This window comes from Eutrigla gurnardus, assembly GCF_963514095.1.
Source record: "Eutrigla gurnardus genome assembly, chromosome: 3".
Lineage (NCBI taxonomy): Eukaryota > Metazoa > Chordata > Actinopteri > Perciformes > Triglidae > Eutrigla > Eutrigla gurnardus.
In genome coordinates this window covers 10,561,241-10,581,403 of record NC_139917.1, presented here as the reverse complement: position 1 = coordinate 10,581,403, position 20,163 = coordinate 10,561,241, and the positions used below count along the sequence as shown (strand labels likewise).

Below are 20,163 nucleotides of genomic sequence, written 5' to 3'. Positions count from 1 at the left end.
ATTACAGACAGTCTTTAGTGGGAACCAGTGGTGCTTTAAATGTCCTGACAAAGCAACTGCACTACACACTTTAGCTTCAGATGTCTAAACGCATGGTTTCTTTGAACTATATGGATTTAAGATAAGTTGGAGGGGGCTTTTGCAGTCTCTTGAGTGGCACATGGTCCTGCTTCATTTAACACAGTTTTGGGTTGTGCTTTAAAAAAAGAAGTTTGTGAGTTAGTGAGTCTGAAGTTTTGTTAGACATGAAAATTCAAGGTCAAGACTTTGATAGACAATCCTATAAGCCACATCCTCCATATTCTGCCCAGCTGGTTCAACTAAAGCTCAAGACAAATATGCTTGTATACAAATATAACATAACATAGATGTTTTGAGAAAATTAATAAATATGGTCAAACTGAGGTAAAATGGGTATAAGAATTGAAAATGTATCAAATTCACTTTTAAAATCAATATCAATGATTTGATATTCTGTAAGAATTTAAACGTTTTCAATACCACCTGTGGGTTAAATACATTTTCAGCCCAATACCAAAAACTCTTGAAGGTGTTAAATTGATTCATAAATACATTTATAAACTGCATTTCACTTAATGAGAGGCTTTCATCTGGAGAGGGAAGGTCTATTTGCTTCAGTGTAAAATGGGTTTTGTAAGTCAAGGTGATATTTTGATCATGTCTTTGTACCGTGCTGGAAAAACTGCTATAATGATTCCATCTTTAAGCCATGAATGTGCGATATTCCTCAAAGATGCTCCTTTGCAGCAGCACTTTATATTTTTGTACAAAGAAGACATTTACATTTAGGACATTTAGCAGACACTTCTATCCAGAGCTGCTTACAATAAGTACATTATAAGATAAGACTCACCTCACCTTCCTCCTGATCTGACACCGGCCCATCTCCCCCTGCACACCGGCCCATTGTGGATGCTGGTAATTTATCTAATAACATCAACATAAAGAATCAGTTTCACGTTGCATTTTAATTATAATGTTTCATATATAAAGGTTTGTCCACTGATTTTTTTTCACAAAGCAATGCCGCCCCCTGGTGTCTTAGTCAATCATGTTTTTCTATCATTACATGCTTGTTTCTTACAGTCTGAACTTAACAAATACGATCTGTACCTGTATTCAGAACAGGACTAAATTAAAGTTGATTGTGGTGGGATATTAGATATTAAAGCACAATAAAGAAGCTCTGATGCTCACAAATAACAAATGCTCCTTCACTGCCACACAGCTGTTCAGAAATACACACAAAAAACACATGACTTTAATGTGTTCACGTTAACGCTGACCATGACTTGGCAAAGTCTTCAAATCTCTTGGAAACTGAAAAGAAATTCCATCACACCAGATGTCATCGAGATGTGTATTTATTGTAAACGTTTGGAAAGGCAGGGCTGAGAGAATACATCACATTGAACTTTGTGGCAAGCAGTCACAATTGAATGGAAACGAACACCTGGGGCCACATTATTGCATCTTCTGGGATAAGTAGAGGTTACGGGGAAGGACCCGACTAGTCTCTTTTCAGCACTCCTGCCAATAAACGTTAACCTAGATTATTGTGAGACGGAGAGTGATGTGGAGAACTTGACGTGGTGATACTTTTGTACAGTAAAATAATATAGTGTGGTCGGATATTCTGAAGCATGCAAACACAAAATGTCCAGTGTCAAATAAATATCTTAGCACGCTAACACATAGTTTGCGTAAAGTGACTGAATAAAGTGACCAACATGGGAATACAGTAGCAAACACCAACCTGATGAGATGTACAAACATATATTTTTTAAAGTGTGTATCCAAGCGTTTGGCCCTAAAAGGCAAAGTCATTTTGGTCATTGTGAATATGGATGTTAATGTTTGTGTGAATTCATAACCAGGCTGTGAACATAAAACTTTTGCATTCAGTGTTTAAGTGTAAAACAGACATGGTCCTTTGGGACAAAGACGAGCAAATGTACAGTCTCCTATATTATATACACTATTTACATATAGTTCAGTCTAATAAAAGCATCAATGTTATTGCAAACCTCACATGTCACAATCCCTATCACGACTGACACCAAGTTGTTCATTTCAATCAGCAAGCAACCAAAAAATAGCTATTTATGTTAGTCCCTCGTGTTACTCACTACAGCTCATCAGTGACTTACCCTCATTTTTAATATAAATATAGATATATTATTTTGCAAACAAACAGATTAAGCAAATTAGCAATTTTGGTACAAAATTAAATATTGTTCTCTTTATATTCCGGAAACTACAATGCAATGAAAATGCAAAAAATACATGTTTGCGAATGTAAAGTTGACCACATTTTTCTTTCCCTCCAAAACAAACCATGACAGGGGGGGTTGGACCCGGGTGCCCGAGGATCACCGTGATTTGAGTAACACTCTGTACATGGCGAAGCCCAACACTGCGAACACCGTGGCCCCGACACTCGCTCTCAGCCAGAAGGTGGAGCTCTTCAGGTCTGCTTGGCTTACATGTCTGTTAAACAGAGAGGAGCAGGTCCACACAGAGATAAATAGGGAGACGGGGTGAAGGGAAGGACAATAAAGAGCAAAGAGACAGATGATCTGAACATATATAACCTGAACCTAAAGGAAATATGGATGAAATGACAGAACAGGGATGTACCCTTGAAACACGCTGAAGAAAAAGCCAGTCAAACAGATGAGGGACATGCAGCATTATAGTTATTATGACATGCGACAACAAGACCAGATATTAGCTATTACATCTCTGTTAGATGAGACGGCTGAGGCAAAAAAGACAACAACGAGGAAGTTGACACCAATAGAATGACAAAGGGAGTGAGATCAAAATAGAAAAGCACATGCTGTCAATCCGACGGTAGTACAGCAAGCAATATCAAAGAAAAATGAAGATAACAGAATGGTTTCTTAGATGAAATGACTCAAAAGGACTCTGACAGTATGAAACAAGGAGGAAAAGGAACAAACATGGCAGGAAATTATGATGTAGAAAATGCAAAACTGACTCTTTGATGCTATTATTGTAATTTCTGGGAAATCGGTGCCTAAAAATACTTTTCAAAATATGTGGAGAAATGAACGGGACAGGTTTGAGGTGGGGATGCTGACAAATCATGGGAAATGATCAGAGGTAAAGAGAGGGTTGTAAAGGACCTTCTGAGTACAACAGCGTAGAGTTTGGCCCTGACCGTCTGCAGGAGCTCAGAGTTGAGGAAGTTCTGACACAAGCAGAAGGTGCACCGGTTACAAGTGCACATGCAGCGCAGCCGGGCGTGGCTGAGGAGAGATATGGGGAAGACAAGCACCAACACGAAGTTTATATATAAAACACACACGAGGAAGAAAGCTAAGATAGTTTAAATATGCCGCCGCCAGGAAATTAGTAGTTTGTGGCTCAACAGATCAACTTTACTCTTTTGGAAGAAGGAATCAAATACACTAATCTAATCTCTGGATTTTTTCACAAAATGCACTACTTCAAGGGAATCGTTGTCATTATTTTCAAATAAATTTAATGCAAGCTGATCCTGCCAGAAATGATGACACTGCTTACTAAACTGTGGCTTAAATAAGAGATGTAAAGATGTAACTGATGCAGCGAGGCCCTGTGTGTTGACAGAGCACTGCAACCTGACTGACTGCAGGAGTGTGAGCCTCTGGGAGAGATCAACGTTACTGCTCAGCAGGGAAACACGTTTACCCACAGAGCAAAACACTGTGGCATCAGACTTGAAAGCAATACGTCCAGCGGGCAGCGATGCGGATTAATGTAGACTGAAGTGCATCGTGTCTGATACTGACACTTGCAGAGAGAAGGAGCATCCCTGTAGGGATCAGGTTTATCCCGAGGCATGGAGTAAAGTCTCAGACGTTATGCACGGTAGAGCCTTGGATTTAAACTGAAAACTAGCAGATATGATGGACTGCAAAAGAAAAAGAAAAGCATCCCATCTATACCACCCGTTTCACACAGGATTTTGTGCCATTTACGAGCCAACTACAGAAATGACCACAAGTGCAATTCCCTTTTTTAAACAAACAGGTGAAAAAAGGTTTTGACAAGTGAATTTTTTTTTTTTCGTCAGGATCAATTGCCCAGTCATTTGAGCCATAAGAGGTTGAAGTGCACCACTGCCCACTGCCCAGTGTTCTATATAGGACTAAAAGCATGAATTTCCTTCTAGGTGACTTTTAATTTAGCTATGTGCTCTAAACACAAGATACATAAATTGCATTTTAGCAAGTAATGGAAGAAAACACCTGGAAGAAAACATGCTTTTTGTCTTATTAAAGGGACAGTGTGTAACATTTTAAGCAATTTATTAGCTAAAATCAACATCTTCATTCATAAATAGGTCCTCATAAGTGTATAATTACCTCTGCCAATAATCTGATTTATCCTCGTAAGCAAAGAATTTCTTATTTGTATTTACATTGGACGGGTAAGTCCTCAGCAGGCTTCCATGTCGTTCCGCCATTTTGAAGACTATAACCGCCGGAGAGGGACAAAACATCTAAACGCGATTTCATTCAGAACCAGCGTGAATGAAAGGAGATCACATCAGCGAGAGGCGCTTCCAGACACGTAGGATGCGTGTGCAGGACCGGCTCTCCCCCCTGGAGTGGACAGTGACTTTGACTGACTGTTTTTTTTCGCCTGTGGGGCACAGATCTCGGATACTGGCGCACCCACGTCCCGCAGTTCCCCCTGGAGCTCCCAGAGAGAGACTTTTACCGAGCTTTGTTATTCGCCCGTGGTGGAAGACCTCTTGCCTTTAACAGTTGGTGTTGTAGAGCAATATAAGCGCTTTAGTTACATTTGTTTGTGTTTGTTGTGTGTTTAGTTGTTAGTTGTTGGAAGGCTACCAAAACTAAACCAATATCAACATGGCAACATAAATCACTATCTTGCTCCAGGAGGAATTACTTACTGGTGAAGTGGTATTGGATGACATGTTGTCATAGCTTCTTGGTACATAACAGCTACCGTAGTTGGAACAAAGCGACACGCTAGAGAGCACTATTCGTTTGAATGCAAAATACAATTTCACCACTAGATGGGAGTAATTCCTACACACTGTCTCTTTAAGGACATGGACAAGTGGCGCACTTCAGCCTCTTGTGGCCAGAATTAGTATCACAACAACAAACACAAATTATCCTGCCAAAAAAAAATTTCACCTGGAAAAACTATTTTTTCACCTGTTTAACAGGAACTTGGAGAGATAATCCTGGAAATGTTTTTTCATGGCAGTTATATTCTAAAGCACAATTAAACCATCCACGCCTCCTCACAAACCTATGAGAAGGTGCTGGATTTTTAATGACAGCAGTGCAAGCCACGTTTCATCTGTCTGCTCTCTCTGTGCCCGTCTATGTTTCTGTGTCATCACACAGCAAAGAGAATAACCTGGGAACGAGAACAGGATGCACACCCAGCTTATTAGTTGGAGGTTTGACCCAAGAGTACTGGATACAGCAAAATAAAAAGGAAGAGAAAATACAGGCAGAGGCCAGGGTCTCTGCAGATCCAAACACCAAAATACTTGAATTCTGAGTAATAAAGTTCTTGAAATCTGTTTATGTGGGGCACATAATGAGAAGTGCAACTTGAATTAATCTAGATCAAGTGTCTCCAAACTTACGGGTACATGGCCATCGTGGTAAGTTTGGTGTAGATGTCTCTGCTGGGTGCTGCTGCAGTGTTACAGGTGAAGGACTGGGGAGGTGGCATCTTGTGCCTCCGACAGAACTCCAGAGGGCTGCAGCCGTACATCTGTTTGATCTCCGGGAGGTCAGACTTCGCTGCTATCATCATACATGGAATCTTGCTGTCCATGAAGTATTGCTGAGGAGGGAAAGAGAGGGTATTTCAGGGGCGGCTGTGGCCTCTAGTCGTAAGATGGCGCTTCGAATCCCGGCTCCTCTACATTCTGAAGTGTCCTTGGGCAAAATACTGAAACCCCCCATCGGCGAATGGAGGCAGCTCCTCTGCCATCAGTATATGAATATGTGTGAATGGGTAAAAGTGGGTGAATGTAGTGTAAAGCGCTTTGAGTAGCTAGAAAAGCGCTTTATAAATGCAGGTCCATTTACCATTTGTCTATTGACAGAAAGCACACACAGTTTTACCTTGAAGACTTTGGCACAGTACTCAAAAGAGTAAGGGTTGCTGACATCATAGACCAGGCAGACAATGTCACAGGCTAGATCAGTATCAGACAGGTAGTCGGAGTCAGGGAACACTTCATGGAGCTGAGAGAAGAGGAGGGGAGAGAGTTAGAAGACGGGTAAATAATATAATTATTCCTCGTTTAGGGTCGGCCTGGTGCTGGAATCATGGCCTCTCCTCTGCATTATTTGTGATCCAATCCAAAGCTCGTCTGTCAGCAGCTCACTAATCTGCCAGGTTGACTGACAGCAGACATTAACTGAACCAAAAGAGTTTTTCCGCTGTGAAACTATGACAGGGCAAATTCACTTTAACCCATTTGTGTAATAATACTTGTATACATTAATGGAAAACAAGCCAAATGTCATCTTGACATTGGTAAATGCATCAGCAATTGGAGAGCGCTCCGACTACTGTCCACCCTGAGATCATCACTTATCGGCACAACCCTAGCATCACCACAGCATTTGTGTTTTAACTCGTCTATGAGTGCCAACAGAAACAGAGTCCACAATGAAACTGAGTGTTTTATCGTAGACGCCAGCACAGAGGGAGTGCCTGTGTTAAATGCTTGAGTAAACTAACACAATGTTTAAATACGCTAATACCATTTCAACTATTGTGGTTTAAATGTGTTTAGCCAAAAGAAGCACCAATATGAGGGTCTTTCATGATTTTGCCTGCCCCATCGCAAACATAGAAAACTAGCCACTCTTCAAACGAGCATTAAAAACAGAGTAGGCTTTGAATGTGCTGTCAGTAGTAGTAGAATGTGAAAAGCATTGGGTGAACATGATAAGAAGCTTAGATAAACAGCTAGGTAAGCACAGCCAACCTCAGGCTGGGCTGGTTCACACTTCACAGGTGACAGCTTTGTTATAGTGGTACATATGAATATAAATCATGTCTTTTATATGAACAGAATTAAATATTACATAAAACATCATGTGGAAATATAATATTGGTGTATTTGTCAAATATTATTGTTTTAATTCGTATTGTTTTTAGAGCCAGAAAAGTTGTATTAAGACACATAACTGCAAAAATAATGCTAGGATTTCAAGTAACGTAAGAGGTATCTTTGAAACTCACAAGAAGGTATTTCTCCTGGCCGTAAACATAGGATGTGCTGATGGCATAGTAGGATCTGTGCTCCTCTCTAATCGTAATTTGGCGCTGAAAGGAGAAAAGGGACAATCATGTAAAAAAAACTATGACTGAAGGCAGCAACAGAAAATTTCAACATGAATCTCTATTGACATGAGATATTTCCGTGGAATACTTTTCATATATATGTTATATGCTGGAATAAACAAAGTACGTAATGCAACATTGTTTATATTGTGTATTTCTGTTTACCATGAGGTTTCTACCAAGGAAGGCTTGGAGGAAGCCGCTCTTGCCGCTGCCAATGTCTCCAAACACATTACAGCGGAAGACGCTGCGCTGGGTCTGCTTCTTCTGCAGGTCAATCTTCTTATCTCTGGTCACTGTAGGGGGGGGGGGGGGGGGGGGGTACAATCAGAGGATCAGTTCAGGCTGCCAGACAGCAGCTACATTGAGATTGAACTGCTGCTTCAACTGTCCTAATGTTGGTGTTGAGGTTTACTGTGTTATAATTTATATGACAATTATGTTTGTGATACAATGATACATGATTATTTATGTGTGTGTGTGTGTGTATATATATATATATATATATATATATATATATACACACACACACACAGACATATGAAAAAGATAAATAAGGCATAATTCACCTGTAATTCCTGATGCTTGGGATTCTTGCTCAGCAATTATTGAGTAACCAAGGTAACCCAAATACTCCAGGCATCGTTGGACATCCAGGTATGTTGTTAACCTGAACAAATGTGAGTTGAAGGCAAAGTAGACTAAACGGGGGATTCGTGTAGTATAGGAACCAATGTGACTGAGATATTGTGTACTAATATATACTATATATACACCCACGAATATCCCTGAAAACAACATTTAAAATAGTTCATTGTACTTTTTTTCAAAATGCAACTCTGAGTAGAATTTGAACAAAGTAAGTTTGGTGTTTGTGTCTGTTGACAAATGACACAATTGGTGTCATCTTTGATAATGTCCAAACGTAACTAACCACCACTTACGTCCACTGGGAGAGATATCCCTGGTAGGTAATCCAGCCCTGGTCATTAGTGCAAACTGTGTTATTGACATCTGGACCCCAGGGCATGTAGGGAAAAACATCAAACAAGTCCCTCGTCTCCTCTGGTGACAAGGCACAGTCACGGTCCTGATAAACACAAAGGTTTGTTACCGTTAAGGGTGGCAAACTACGGTAAAATAAGGAATATATTCCTTATGATATAATATATTCCTCTTAGTTTGCTGCCTGACATTTCTACCTGAGAAAACAAATTGAAGCACACACTCACAGTTGGACAATAATCAGGACGACAGAAAGGGACAAGCTGCCACTTTCACTGTTTGACTTTCATTGTAATCTCGAGGCTAATTCTCCTGTCAATCCCCTCGGTGACAACACGTTAAATCACTCATCAGCAGGTGGTCAGCGCTGCCTATGGCGGTGTATTTTGGTTTTGTGCAGAGTTCCGTACTGAGCAGCTTTCTGTAAAAGCCTCTCCAGGGCAGAGGGTAGAGTAAATACAGAAGCAGGTTTACAGGATTTTACCTTGTCATGTTTGTCAAAGACGCTCTGGAGGAAGAGGTAGGCATTGTGGTTGAGCTCCGTGGTGCAGTCTGGAGGCAGTTTCAACCTAGAGACAGCCATATACATTTCAAATGTTACAATCAATGAGCAGAACACAAGATGAATTCATTGAGATCATTTCGCATGCAGTGAACAACAGTGAAAATCAAGCACTTTAAAATAAATAAATAAATAAAAATAAAAAAACCTGCATAATAATATCAAATAGACATAATAAACGCAGTTACTTAACAAAATATGTATTGATCACAACAGACCATTTACTCCTAAGCTGCTTGGTGAAACTGATACAATATTGTTTTGAACAAAAGGCCAAACAATTGAGTTCTTAGCGGTTCTCCTCGAAGGAGATTAACATGTTTGTGTTCTCTGGTAGAAGTCGGGACCTCTCCTGGCTTACAGTGTCCCTGCCGTCAAAAATACCCTCTCACTAGGGGGGGAGAGAGCGTCTGCTCTTTGCACACATCTCCTTTGGATTGGAAAGAGCGAAACTGCATCATAGACAAATGTCTTAATGAGAAACAGAATTGGTGAGCTAACATGGAAGATAATGTTCATGTAGCAATAATAATTAGGAAATGTGTTTTCTTGATTTCACCAGAGCTTACTGATAATAGTAAATAAAATGGCCTCATTTATATAGCGCTTTTGTCCAAAGCGCTTTACAGTAATGACTGACATTCACCCATTCATACACACCGACGGCAGAGTCAACCACGCAGGGCGACAGCCAGCTCATCAGGAGCAATTGGGATGAGGTGTCTTGCTCAGGGACACCAGGCACTCAGCTAGGAGGAGCCGGGGATCGAACCGGCAATCTTGCGGTTACCAGCCAACCCGCTCTACCTCCTGAGCTAAACCTCCCCATAATCCGCTCCTTCAGAATTATTTTTAATATAGGGATTCGATACACATCCCTATATACAACACATCGTTCTCTCGTGCGTGCTCCTAAACCCAAAATATTTCCATATGACAGATCTTTACAGGATCTCTTATTCTCCACCCAATCACTAATTCAGTAATTTTAGATAAAATAACAATACAGTTATTTTTTTACAAGGTTGAATTACCTAAACCCAGAGACTTAACAGTCTCATAGAGTGTTTTCAAACAGCAATGAAAACTGCAGGTAGGCTGAGCTCTACTAAAGTACACTGCAGACACTGATGCACACAAAAAGTGTTGAAGACAGGAGAAATATCTGCTAATGGAGAGTAGTCAGATTAAGACTGATATGGTCCTTTAAATTGAACCAAAAGGGGCACACCGGGCTTCGTTCAATATATTCCTTGGATTGCTCATAGGAAAGGTCCGAAGAAAACCCTACATCAGATTGACAACGTTTTCTTTAATTGGAGAACTGTTCAAATAAAAGGTAAATCCCATTGTCCTTGTAAACTGAAGGCTTGTGCCAGTTGAGCATAATTAGCAGTTTAACGCCCGGCCACCCTCCATAAAAGGGCATCAGACTGTGCATAGATTTTGTTCTTACCCAAGAACAAAACCAAAATAATATAAAACATTAATGAACATTGGTCACATGTCAGAAGCAGCTGTTTTAAGGATGGATTTGTTGTTCAGAACAGTTGGTGAATGAGATCCATTTTATTCAAATGAAAATACAGTACGTCCCTAAAAAGAGGAATAGTGTCTCTCACTGTCCCTCATACAGACAGTGAGAGGAATAATGAGGAGAAATAATGAGGTGAAGAGCTGAGTCTTAAAAAATGAAGACTGAGACTCACGGAGGGAAGAGGTAGTCCTGATTTAACTCCAGGTCATCGTCGTACCCAAACCTCCTGAGAACGGTCCATGTGGTTTCATGGCGACCTCGCTGGATGAACAGGGTGTGGAGGAACAGGAAGCCTGGAGATGAATATCACGGAAATACCAAACAACACAGTCAGGAATAATTATAATAATGAAGAGATTATGTGTGATTATTGTGTGTATATGTAAGCATGAGGAGGAGGTCAGTCCATCCATTCCCACCTTTCAGAGTGAGTCCGTTGTCACTGACTCCATCACTCAAATTCTTCCTCACCACATTTTTTACATCCTCCAACGCCTGAGACTCTAGTGGGGTGTTGAAACACGTCCGCTGTGAGCGATCAGAGGAAAAACATAGTTTTCAAAAAGGAACAAAAGGCAGTCCGGTGGTAATTTTGCTTTACAGTACTTTCTTAAACCCATTGTTAACTTCGTCAGCTACATCAGTCATCGGTTGACTTACCTGGAAGAAGTTGAGCTCGTTATCATTGAGAATCCCATCGTTGTCAAGGTCGGACACTTTGAAGATTCGAGTTAGGGCTTTGACACAAAGTGGCTTCATCTGGGAATCAACGAGGCAAACCAAAAGGTATTTCAAAAAAGTTATTTTCTTTTCCTATTTTTCAATGACATATTACATTTTTAGACATAACTATGTCAAATGCACTCTGTCAATTTCTGTTTTTCTTGATGTACAACAAACTGACAACTTCCGCATCACAAAAACACAGGTTCTAAATTCACGCTGCATACTTTTGCTCTTACATCTTTTTTCTCTGGACAGTAAAGAGGACCTGTAGGGTGCAGAACGGCCTTTTGGGCATAGTAGAACAGCTCTGAGATGTTCTTCAGGTTCTTTGCTGAACACTATAAACAACAAAAGGAAGAAGGGTGTTTGGTTATACTGTGCATGTGTATTTATTGTTTTCCAATACGCTCTATAACAACCTGTATATAACCATGTTGCATTAAAATACGTTTCCAGCACTGTGAATATACAGCGTCCGAGCACGTTGAGCCATCCCTGTTAATTTACCTGTCTGTGTGTGAGTCTATATGGAACGTGTGTGTCGGCGCTAAGTCAGGGCCAGACAGGGTATTAACACACAGGATCTGTCTGAGTGACACGCCTGGTTTAATTAACCGGTCTGAAAAAAAACACACTGAGTTGAGGTCACGGCTTGTGTCAAGAATCAACTCCTTGAGTAAAATTGTTGGGCTTCCCCGCTGTCGACACTATAAAGAAAAAACACGCTTTCCATCATGGTAAGTGTTAACTAGAATTAGGTGTGCGGGTGTATGCCTCAGCCAACCCGTCAAGTTGCAGTTAAAATCCATGCATGATTCTGCACCAGTTCAACCTAGAGTTGTTGAGGCGTTCCTGAGAGATCACGTTCACGAGTCTAAAATCGAAACACTTTAATCTTGAGTCCAGGTGGATATTTGTGCCGAATATGAAGACATTTCCTGAGATCACCTTCTCTGACCGCAGCTGTCGCCAATGCGAGGCATAAAAAGGGGGTCAATTAGGGTTAGAGGTGTAGAATACGAGATTGGGAGCATTTTGAATGCCTCGCAACACGGTGCTAACAGCGCTAACATTACAAACTTTACATTTTATTGAAATAAAAACTACGACAACGTGCCGACGGGGCTAGCAGTGTTTACCTACGCTACAACGACAACGCCGGCGGTCGGGAGGAAGGTATCAGCTGTAACCACCGTATGAGAGCAGTGCAGAGCGGTAGCCGTGAGCTAGCCGGTGGAGCACGCTCATATGTTAGGAAATGGACTAAAAGAACCATAGTGGCCCCAGCTATGTCAACAAAGCAAGGACAGGCTTACAACACATGAAAAAATCATAAACAAAAACAAGTAAGAGCAAAGGTAGTTAAGGGCTTGACTTATAGATGTCTCTGAAAATGACAATAAAGTAAACAAATATTCCTGTTACTGGCTTCTTAAATGTTTCCACCCAACAGTTACTGTTGTAAAGGCATCTTCCCCTCTTTACGTTCCATTTGATGACGATAGAGGATATTGGTTTCCATTTGCGTTAATGTCCCTTTAGACCTTGTGTATTGATCAACAAATCTGTTGTCTGCCTATTGTCTGAATCAGCAGCACTACAGTACTACAGCACGGAAGCATTTATGAGGCGAATCAAAACAGATCCGCATTAAGTGCATTGTTTTACTGTTCAGAAGCAGCGCAGTCACTCTCTCACCTCAACACAAGTCTCAATCTCACTGTGCCGGTTCATGATGGGCAGAATGGTCTCCATACTGCTGTGCTCCACAAGGTCTGACTTGTTGCCCACCAGAATCAGAGGAACCCTGAACGCATCAACAACAACACACACACAATCACAGCATTGTATTCACACATACACAACATCAAATGTAAATTAAACATATGTTTTGTTTCATGCAAAGGAGTACTTTACTTTTAATGCATTTTAGTTTTTTTCCCTCAGAAAAGCAGAAACTCTTTTCAAAGTAAAAAATATATAGAAAAAAAAGAAAAAAAAAGAAGAAGAATAAGGTTGAATCTGCTCATGTGTAATGTCATATTTCATTGTCCAAAACTGAGCTGTTTAATGAAATCTCACACCTGCTGTCCTTGTCTGTGTTCTCAGTAATGAGGGGGATCCAGTGGCTCGTCACCTATGGAAAACAAAGGGTGCAAAAAATATTAAATTGTAAAATATCAACACCATTTTGTGGGACAACGTCTAATTTGTCACACAAGTCACACTGACAGCCTCACAAGTTTTACTGTTTAACTGCAATGCAAACCAAGTAGCTCACCTTTTCTATGGACGTCTTGTTGTTGACGGAGTAAACAATGCAAATCACATTTGCCTGTGAGAGAGACAAGAGCAACACAGGCTTATACCTGAACTCCCGTAGTTTACAGGAGAGCATAATGCGCTTACTGACCTTGGAGATCTCCTGAAACAACTGCTCATCTGTCTGCTCTGCCTCTGTTGGAGAAGGACAGGTGTATTACAGGTGAAACCTTGGTGTATTCATGAGTTTGCAAACTAATGTCACCACATTTTTAATGCAGTTAAATCTAAAAAAAATAAACAAAGAAAGAGTCATAGGCTTAAAGTACCTGAGTAGTCCACGATGTGCGTGGGCACTCTCTCTGGCGTGACATCTGCAGGTATGGTGATTTCCTCAGCCCGGTAGGGAACCTACAATGAACGCAACATGGCAGACATGTTTACAACAGGGCTTCAATAACACGGTCGTATCAATGGCGTTAAACCCCACAAAGGCAGATGTTGGTTAAGTTTGAGGCATCATTAATGTTTTCAACATCTGACATAGTAAAACATTTATCCATACCACATTTGGGAACTCCTCGCTGACCAGGGACATGATGAGAGACGTCTTCCCCACTTTGGCTGTCCAAGGAGGAAGAGGAGTGAGACTTCAGTCCCAATGAGTCACATTCTCAGCATGCACTCCACCACATTACAGACTCATTACAATTCATATTGATATTGTAGCTGCGGGGATTTAACATGGAATGGTCGTCACTGAGCCTCACAAGCACGTAAACCTTATCATTTATGATCTTTTTAGGTCAGATTATTGGATTGTTTTTCAGTAAAATGAATGTGCACTAAAGGAAAATGTGTCTTATCTGTCACAGAATAAATATTAGTAGTAGTTTATAACTAAACGTAAAGTGACACCAGTATGTTTTAGTGCCATTTTCAGAGTTATAAGAGCAAATGTTGGTCATTACTGGAATAATGTAGTGATTCGGTATTATTTTGTGCAGGATAATCGTGACATGACATGTTCATATCGTCCCATATCTAGAATGGAGGATCACCGTGAGCCGGTGGTCGTCAGCATCACATGCCCAGCTGGTAACACTAACTAGCGGCTGACGCTGCAGACCCAAAACACTGAACATAAACCTTACTTACGCTCTCCCACCAACAGTATCCTCACGTCCTTGCGCATCCTCTTCGGCGTCGACAACCTCGGTAAACTGTCTTGTGTGAAACATTTATGCTCTTGTGTGATGAAGGACACGGCCAGCAGCTCCTCGGCCTGGCTCGCTAGCTAACGGCTACATTCGCATGTCAGCTCCGGTTTACGCTGGTTGACAACGGACGGCGGCTCCGCTGTCACACGGCTGGACTACCCGGTAGATACACGGGACGCTAACGGGGTGTTTTTACTATATTCCACCTGCGATGCTCAGTCTGTCCGTCAGTCTGCTGCTGCGTCCAACCAGCTTATCGTCACACAGACCTGATATGACTGTAGCATTAGCGGTCGGACGCGAGGAGGCGTGCCTTTAGCCACGCCCCCTCTGACAGCGAGGCCGCCAAAGATCGTTTATTACAGGCAGATCACGTGAAATCTCGCACATCAATCCCGGGAGAGTTGAGAGTAAGAAATACAGTATACACATGGAAACTGTGACTTCAAATTATTCGTGAAAGAAGTACTCATATCTTTAGCAATCCCAAAAGGGCAAGTTTGCTGGATCAAGTAGGGTATTTAGAAGACACTTTAGCAGACAATCCAAATGCATTGTATTCTGGATACTTCTGGATATAATGTTCAGGCTGATTTTTTTTCATCTTTTCTCCTATTGCGGGATGATGCTGACGTTTGCAGTACCACAGCCTTCCTGTTCCCAGGCCAGCAAGAACCTGGTGAAGGCTCTTCTGTGGAGGAATAGACAGCCACTTGAGAAGAAATCAACAGATGAATCAAGGCCTTTTCTTCCCCTGGTCAGACTGCATTCAGTCAGTGGCAATCTACTGATTATGAACTTCTTCCTGTTGCAGGGTGACAGATGACAGTATTGCCATGATATGACCATCAATCGTTATTCCAAAGGTAATTGATTATTATTTCTGCACTGTTTGTGTTCTTCTCATGTGTGCCTGTGCAGTGTGTTGGTATGCATGAGGCTACAAAATTCACAACCAAGTGTTTAGTACACCTAAATACAGTACTTTGTAACTTTCATCGCTCCACAGCAAGATGAGCCAAGAAAACAACAAACCAACAGCAGAAAGCAGAAGTTGTGCATAGTGTGTGTGTGTGTGTGTGCATAGTGTGTGTGTGTGTGTGAGTGTGAGAAGCCCACATGTATTTAGACAATTGCACCACGTAGGCCTCTAGAACTGGTGAAACATCAAACGTTGTGTCCAGTTTAATCAAATTTGGAAGAGCTTTCACAAATGAAGACAGCTAAAATGAAACGGTGTGTGACAAAAAATATGAACTAATCTTTTCAAAATGTGCAAACTGAGTGAAACATAAAATTCAATATACAGAACAATTGCAAATTGTACATCTTTTTTTTTAAATAAATACAACAATTGGTTCTAGTGTATTTAACGTATTACAAATAATTCATTGATGTGATGGTGTGGCAATGCAAATGCACTCTCCCAATCAATCTAAATTGTCCCTCTGAGCAAAGTGTGGAGTTCGTCTGGTGTCCAGCAGTTCTGTTCCTAAAAGTGAGGGTTCGTGTAATTTTTTTAATCCTGGCTGACAGCTTCAGGGGCATCTTTTGGAAGAAGAGGCTTCCAGTCCGTCATGTCCCAGAATGATTCCCTCCTAAGATTTTGCAAACCAACAGGCCGAACTGCTCCAGTCACTTCCCCCTACTCATGTTGGCTTCATCTACATCACCGAAAGAAGGAAAGGAAGAGTCAGGAGCGGCTGTTCACATGTGAGAGACACGTTACCTGCATCGGGTGTAACGGATTCTTACTGGCGTAGTCCTCTGGGGTCATGGGTTGAGAGATGACCTTTCTGAAGGCCTCCAGCCACTCCTTCCGCTCCTGCTCCTGCTCACACATGAACACAAACTCTCTGTCCGGAGTATGCAGCGTGATGCCACAGTGCCACCGGCTGCCCCTCGAGCACCGCCCGCCGCTCTCTGAGGCAGAGTAGCTGTGGCTCTCCGTGCCGATGAAGACGGCCCCCAGCTCTGTGGCATCCTGGCGGGGAAAACAAAAGAATAGCACTCAGCAAACACTATGTGGTGTTTGTTTTTATATTAAAATTCCTGGAAATGTTGTCCACCTTCCAAAGTAAAAGCCTCCATTTGACTTGAATGCATAATCATTGCATTTGTTATAACAGAGTGTAAGAAATGTTGCTTAATATTGTAAAATGTTGTATTTTTATTATCTATTTATCTCACTTTCTACGTCCACTCTGGACACTGCGGTGTTATCTCTTAATTACCAGTGGATTTTTAAAATAGAGAAGCTTTCTGTTCATTGAGCACAGTGTGAACCACCTCTTCTTGAACGGCTCGCGGTGCTGAAAGCACACACACACACACACACACAGGCAGAGAGAGAGAGAAAACAATCAAATTAATTTGTCAGATAGAATAAATGTAAATAAATCAAATCAAATTCATTTTTGTAACAAGCTCAGATATTTGACGAACCGTTGGGCCAGTTTTCTCCATATACCCCTCCTTCAGGCAATGTCCTGTAATCTGAGGGATTAACTGTGCAAAGAGACACACGCAACGTCACAAGTTTTGGACTTTTAGCAATCTGTCTGAGCTCAATCGTTTGAAATTCTGTCTCACGTCATTATCTCGAAGAGTGGGATGTTTCTTCTGGAGGTACGCTAAACGTGTCGCCCGGATAGCATTGAACAGGGCGACAATTACCTGTAAGGCATCGGATAATGAAGAGCAGAGCAGTGAGTCATGAACTGCATCCATGCGAGCGTAGTGTCTGGACAATTTCATTTAATTTAGGTTAAAAAACAAAGAGGGAGCTTTAAAAGCATAGAAGCAGTAAAACACAAATTGCACTTTTGTTGAGTTATATGTTCACTTTAAACATGCTTTGTACAACATCTTCAGATTCCCCTTCCTCTAGCTCAGCTGTGTTTGTGTTAGCTGCGTTGGTGGAGACGTGTACGAGTTCAAGTGGAAATGAATGGCACTCGATCTACCTGTCCTTTCTCGTGATAAACAAACAGATTCCTGGTGCGTTTGTCCTGCACGTAGGAGATCTGCAGACCGTGAGCGTGGCTGATCTTCTCCGGCTGGAAAACCGCACTCAGGTCCTTCATGGAGATGACGGCTTTGGGAAGCTTGGACTTGGTTTGAAATGAGAGGGTTCGGGGAGGATTTCAACAGTTTAGAAACGAAAGGTTATTAACTAGAACCCACGTGAACTAAATGATGATTGTGTCAGAACTCACATCCTCTTTATTGAAATATCTGAGGGTGAAGTCTTTCCGGGAAAGCAGGAAGATCCTCTTTAAAAACTGCTTGTTGTCTTTGCCCTTCTTCCACAGTGTCGACTCAAAGGGGTCTGGGTCAGATGCATGAAATAAATAAGCAATCAGATGCATGATACAGATTTGGTTGTTAGTGTAATGAAAGTGTGCTGATTACCTGAGCAATATGCTTGCTGAGGGTAGCTGTTTTCTCCTGTGAACTCTCTTCTTTCGTACTTTGCACGGATCCACTGGTCCTTAAGAACACTACAACAAAGCATTACTGTTCCCATACGGATGAAAGACAAGTGTTTGAGTAAACAGCAGTACATGTGCAGACCTGTCCCTGAGGAATGTGTCTAATTCAAATGGTCTGTAGTATTAGCTCCACTTCACTGTGTTTGTTTCTCTTGCTGGACCTTACCGCACCCATTCACTAAGAAAGACTTTGCCCTTGGCTTGAGTGGACAGCCAGGGACGGCCACTTACGTGCAGTCTTTATGTTGTGGCCGGTAGAAGAAGGCAGGGACACACTTCTCATAAATGGCTTTGCCTGCAGAATTCCCCATCTCCCGCATGAACTGAAACCGCAGGATTCAAATTTGTACAACAAGACGATTCGTATTAGATTTCCTTCATCTTTGGATGTCTAGCTCCATGTCTGAGAACGGATTTAGTGAAACAAGTTACAATTTGGACGGACAAAACATGTACAGTATCCATGCTGAGATCAGACATGAGTCTTCACCAATTACCTGATGCAAAATAGAGCATTAAAGGGACAGTTTGCCCCAAAATCAAATATACATATTTACCACTTAGTTGCAGGACTATTTATATATTTATAATCATATCAAAGCTGCTCACAACAAGGTCTGTGTTAGTTTTTCAAACTTATTTCACTCTATGTGCCATATAGTCATATAGAGATGGCAAATATCTCCAAAACTATTCACACCAAAACAATCTAGATTGATAAATAGCACTACAGGTTTAGGGAGACAATATGTGTTATTAGCCGTCCATATAAAAATGAATACAAGCCACAGACTTATACCTCTACGAGTGAATCATCCCAGCGATCCAGGCGTATGGATTTCACTTTGCTGACAGCGGGCAAATTGCGATGAATCCCCGAGCAGTTCAGGCACACAAAGACACCCAGAGTGTAGGAAGCCCAGTCAGGCTCTGTCAGCAAAAGAGAAACAAGTAAGAAGGAACTACATACACTATAATATAGATCATAATAAGTCCCTCACACAGACTCTATTAACTGGCCTGCTCAGTGATGACGTGTTAGTAGGAACAATGAGGTCATACCACAGATTATACAGCAGCCACTTCCCCTCATGAAGGTTTATCACACAGAACTTGGCTATGAAATATGTAGAGTTCTGTTAACAGACAACATCGCGTGACCTGGAGGCGCCATTCCTCTTTGTGATCCTTTTAACTTCGATGATGCAGCGTGTGCACTCACACAGAAATCAGACACTAGAGTCTTTGACAAAGCAAGATTGAATATCTATCATGGTTGTGAGTCTTTGCCAGAATACTCACCAGGAACTCCACAGTCAGCACACATGCTGTTACTTGGCTGTCGCACTAAATCGAGCAGGATTTTGTTGTTTCTGTCCAGGTTGGCCATAAGTGAAGGTCGTTTGCTTCACTCAGACTGACGCTTGAGTCCCGACAAAAGAGCTACTAGGTATTATGTCCATATTGATTCCACACGTTGAAAGTTATAGAGCTGCTCTGTTATAGCAGGTGAAAAAAACAGCCTTTCTTCACAGCATTTCCTCTTACCAGCACTGCATCATGAGGTTTATTGTTCTGCACACAAACGCAGAGGTCCAGAAATAACAGAAAGGAAGTGAAACAGGAGTTGCTCCGTAATAGGGTGATTGACTGACTGATTAACTCATGTGTCGCTTTTAACTTTGTTGGGTTTGACTGGAAGTAAAGTTTTGTTTATTAAAGCATATTCAATTACAGTAATTTAAATGAATTCAAATGCAGGGCAGACATTTAAAAAAAACCTGTAACAATGTATTTTTTTACTTAGGTATTAAAGTAAAGTTTTAGAGGCTCTACACATTTTTGGTCCACGAACCACACTGATTAGAGCTCTTTTCAGCACATGAATCCCCAGTGTTTTAAACTTTTGGTTGTGTGTGTGTGTGTGTGTGTGTGTGTGTGTGTGTGTGTGTGTGTGTGTATGAAGAACCT

The 20,163-nt window shown here is 41.4% G+C and overlaps 2 protein-coding genes across 5 annotated transcripts; both read right to left on the bottom strand.

Annotated features, from left to right (window-relative positions):
* Positions 1-1,369: 1,369 nt before the first annotated feature.
* Positions 1,370-14,968, bottom strand: rhot1b (ras homolog family member T1). 3 transcript variants are annotated; one of them, XM_084004654.1, is made up of 20 exons: positions 14,637-14,968; positions 14,044-14,102; positions 13,808-13,889; positions 13,630-13,673; positions 13,498-13,551; positions 13,301-13,353; positions 12,915-13,023; positions 11,453-11,554; positions 11,151-11,249; positions 10,910-11,018; positions 10,663-10,783; positions 8,876-8,960; positions 8,331-8,476; positions 7,956-8,056; positions 7,552-7,682; positions 7,285-7,368; positions 6,153-6,275; positions 5,666-5,868; positions 3,209-3,296; positions 1,370-2,511 (listed from the first exon to the last, which is right to left on the bottom strand). In XM_084004654.1, the coding sequence occupies exons 1-20, from the start codon at positions 14,671-14,673 to the stop codon at positions 2,200-2,202; spliced, it is 2,142 nt and encodes a 713-aa protein (XP_083860780.1). In that variant the 5' UTR covers positions 14,674-14,968; the 3' UTR covers positions 1,370-2,199. The 3 variants fall into 3 exon arrangements, with proteins under 3 accessions (XP_083860780.1, XP_083860781.1, XP_083860782.1); XM_084004655.1 differs by having other exon boundaries at positions 2,259-2,511; positions 3,174-3,296; positions 14,637-14,966; XM_084004656.1 differs by lacking the exon at positions 3,209-3,296 and having other exon boundaries at positions 2,259-2,511; positions 14,637-14,965.
* Positions 14,969-15,060: 92 nt separating this feature from the next.
* Positions 15,061-19,777, bottom strand: LOC311010184 (arf-GAP with dual PH domain-containing protein 2-like). Of its 2 annotated transcripts, XM_084004761.1 has the most exons (11): positions 19,495-19,777; positions 18,992-19,122; positions 18,424-18,515; positions 18,113-18,201; positions 17,917-18,029; positions 17,665-17,811; positions 17,291-17,374; positions 17,144-17,206; positions 16,933-17,010; positions 16,428-16,682; positions 15,061-15,389 (listed from the first exon to the last, which is right to left on the bottom strand). In XM_084004761.1, exons 1-11 carry the CDS (start codon positions 19,580-19,582, stop codon positions 15,207-15,209), a joined length of 1,323 nt encoding a protein of 440 aa, XP_083860887.1. In that variant the 5' UTR covers positions 19,583-19,777; the 3' UTR covers positions 15,061-15,206. The 2 variants fall into 2 exon arrangements, with proteins under 2 accessions (XP_083860887.1, XP_083860888.1); XM_084004762.1 differs by lacking the exon at positions 19,495-19,777 and having other exon boundaries at positions 18,113-18,217.
* Positions 19,778-20,163: the final 386 nt, after the last annotated feature.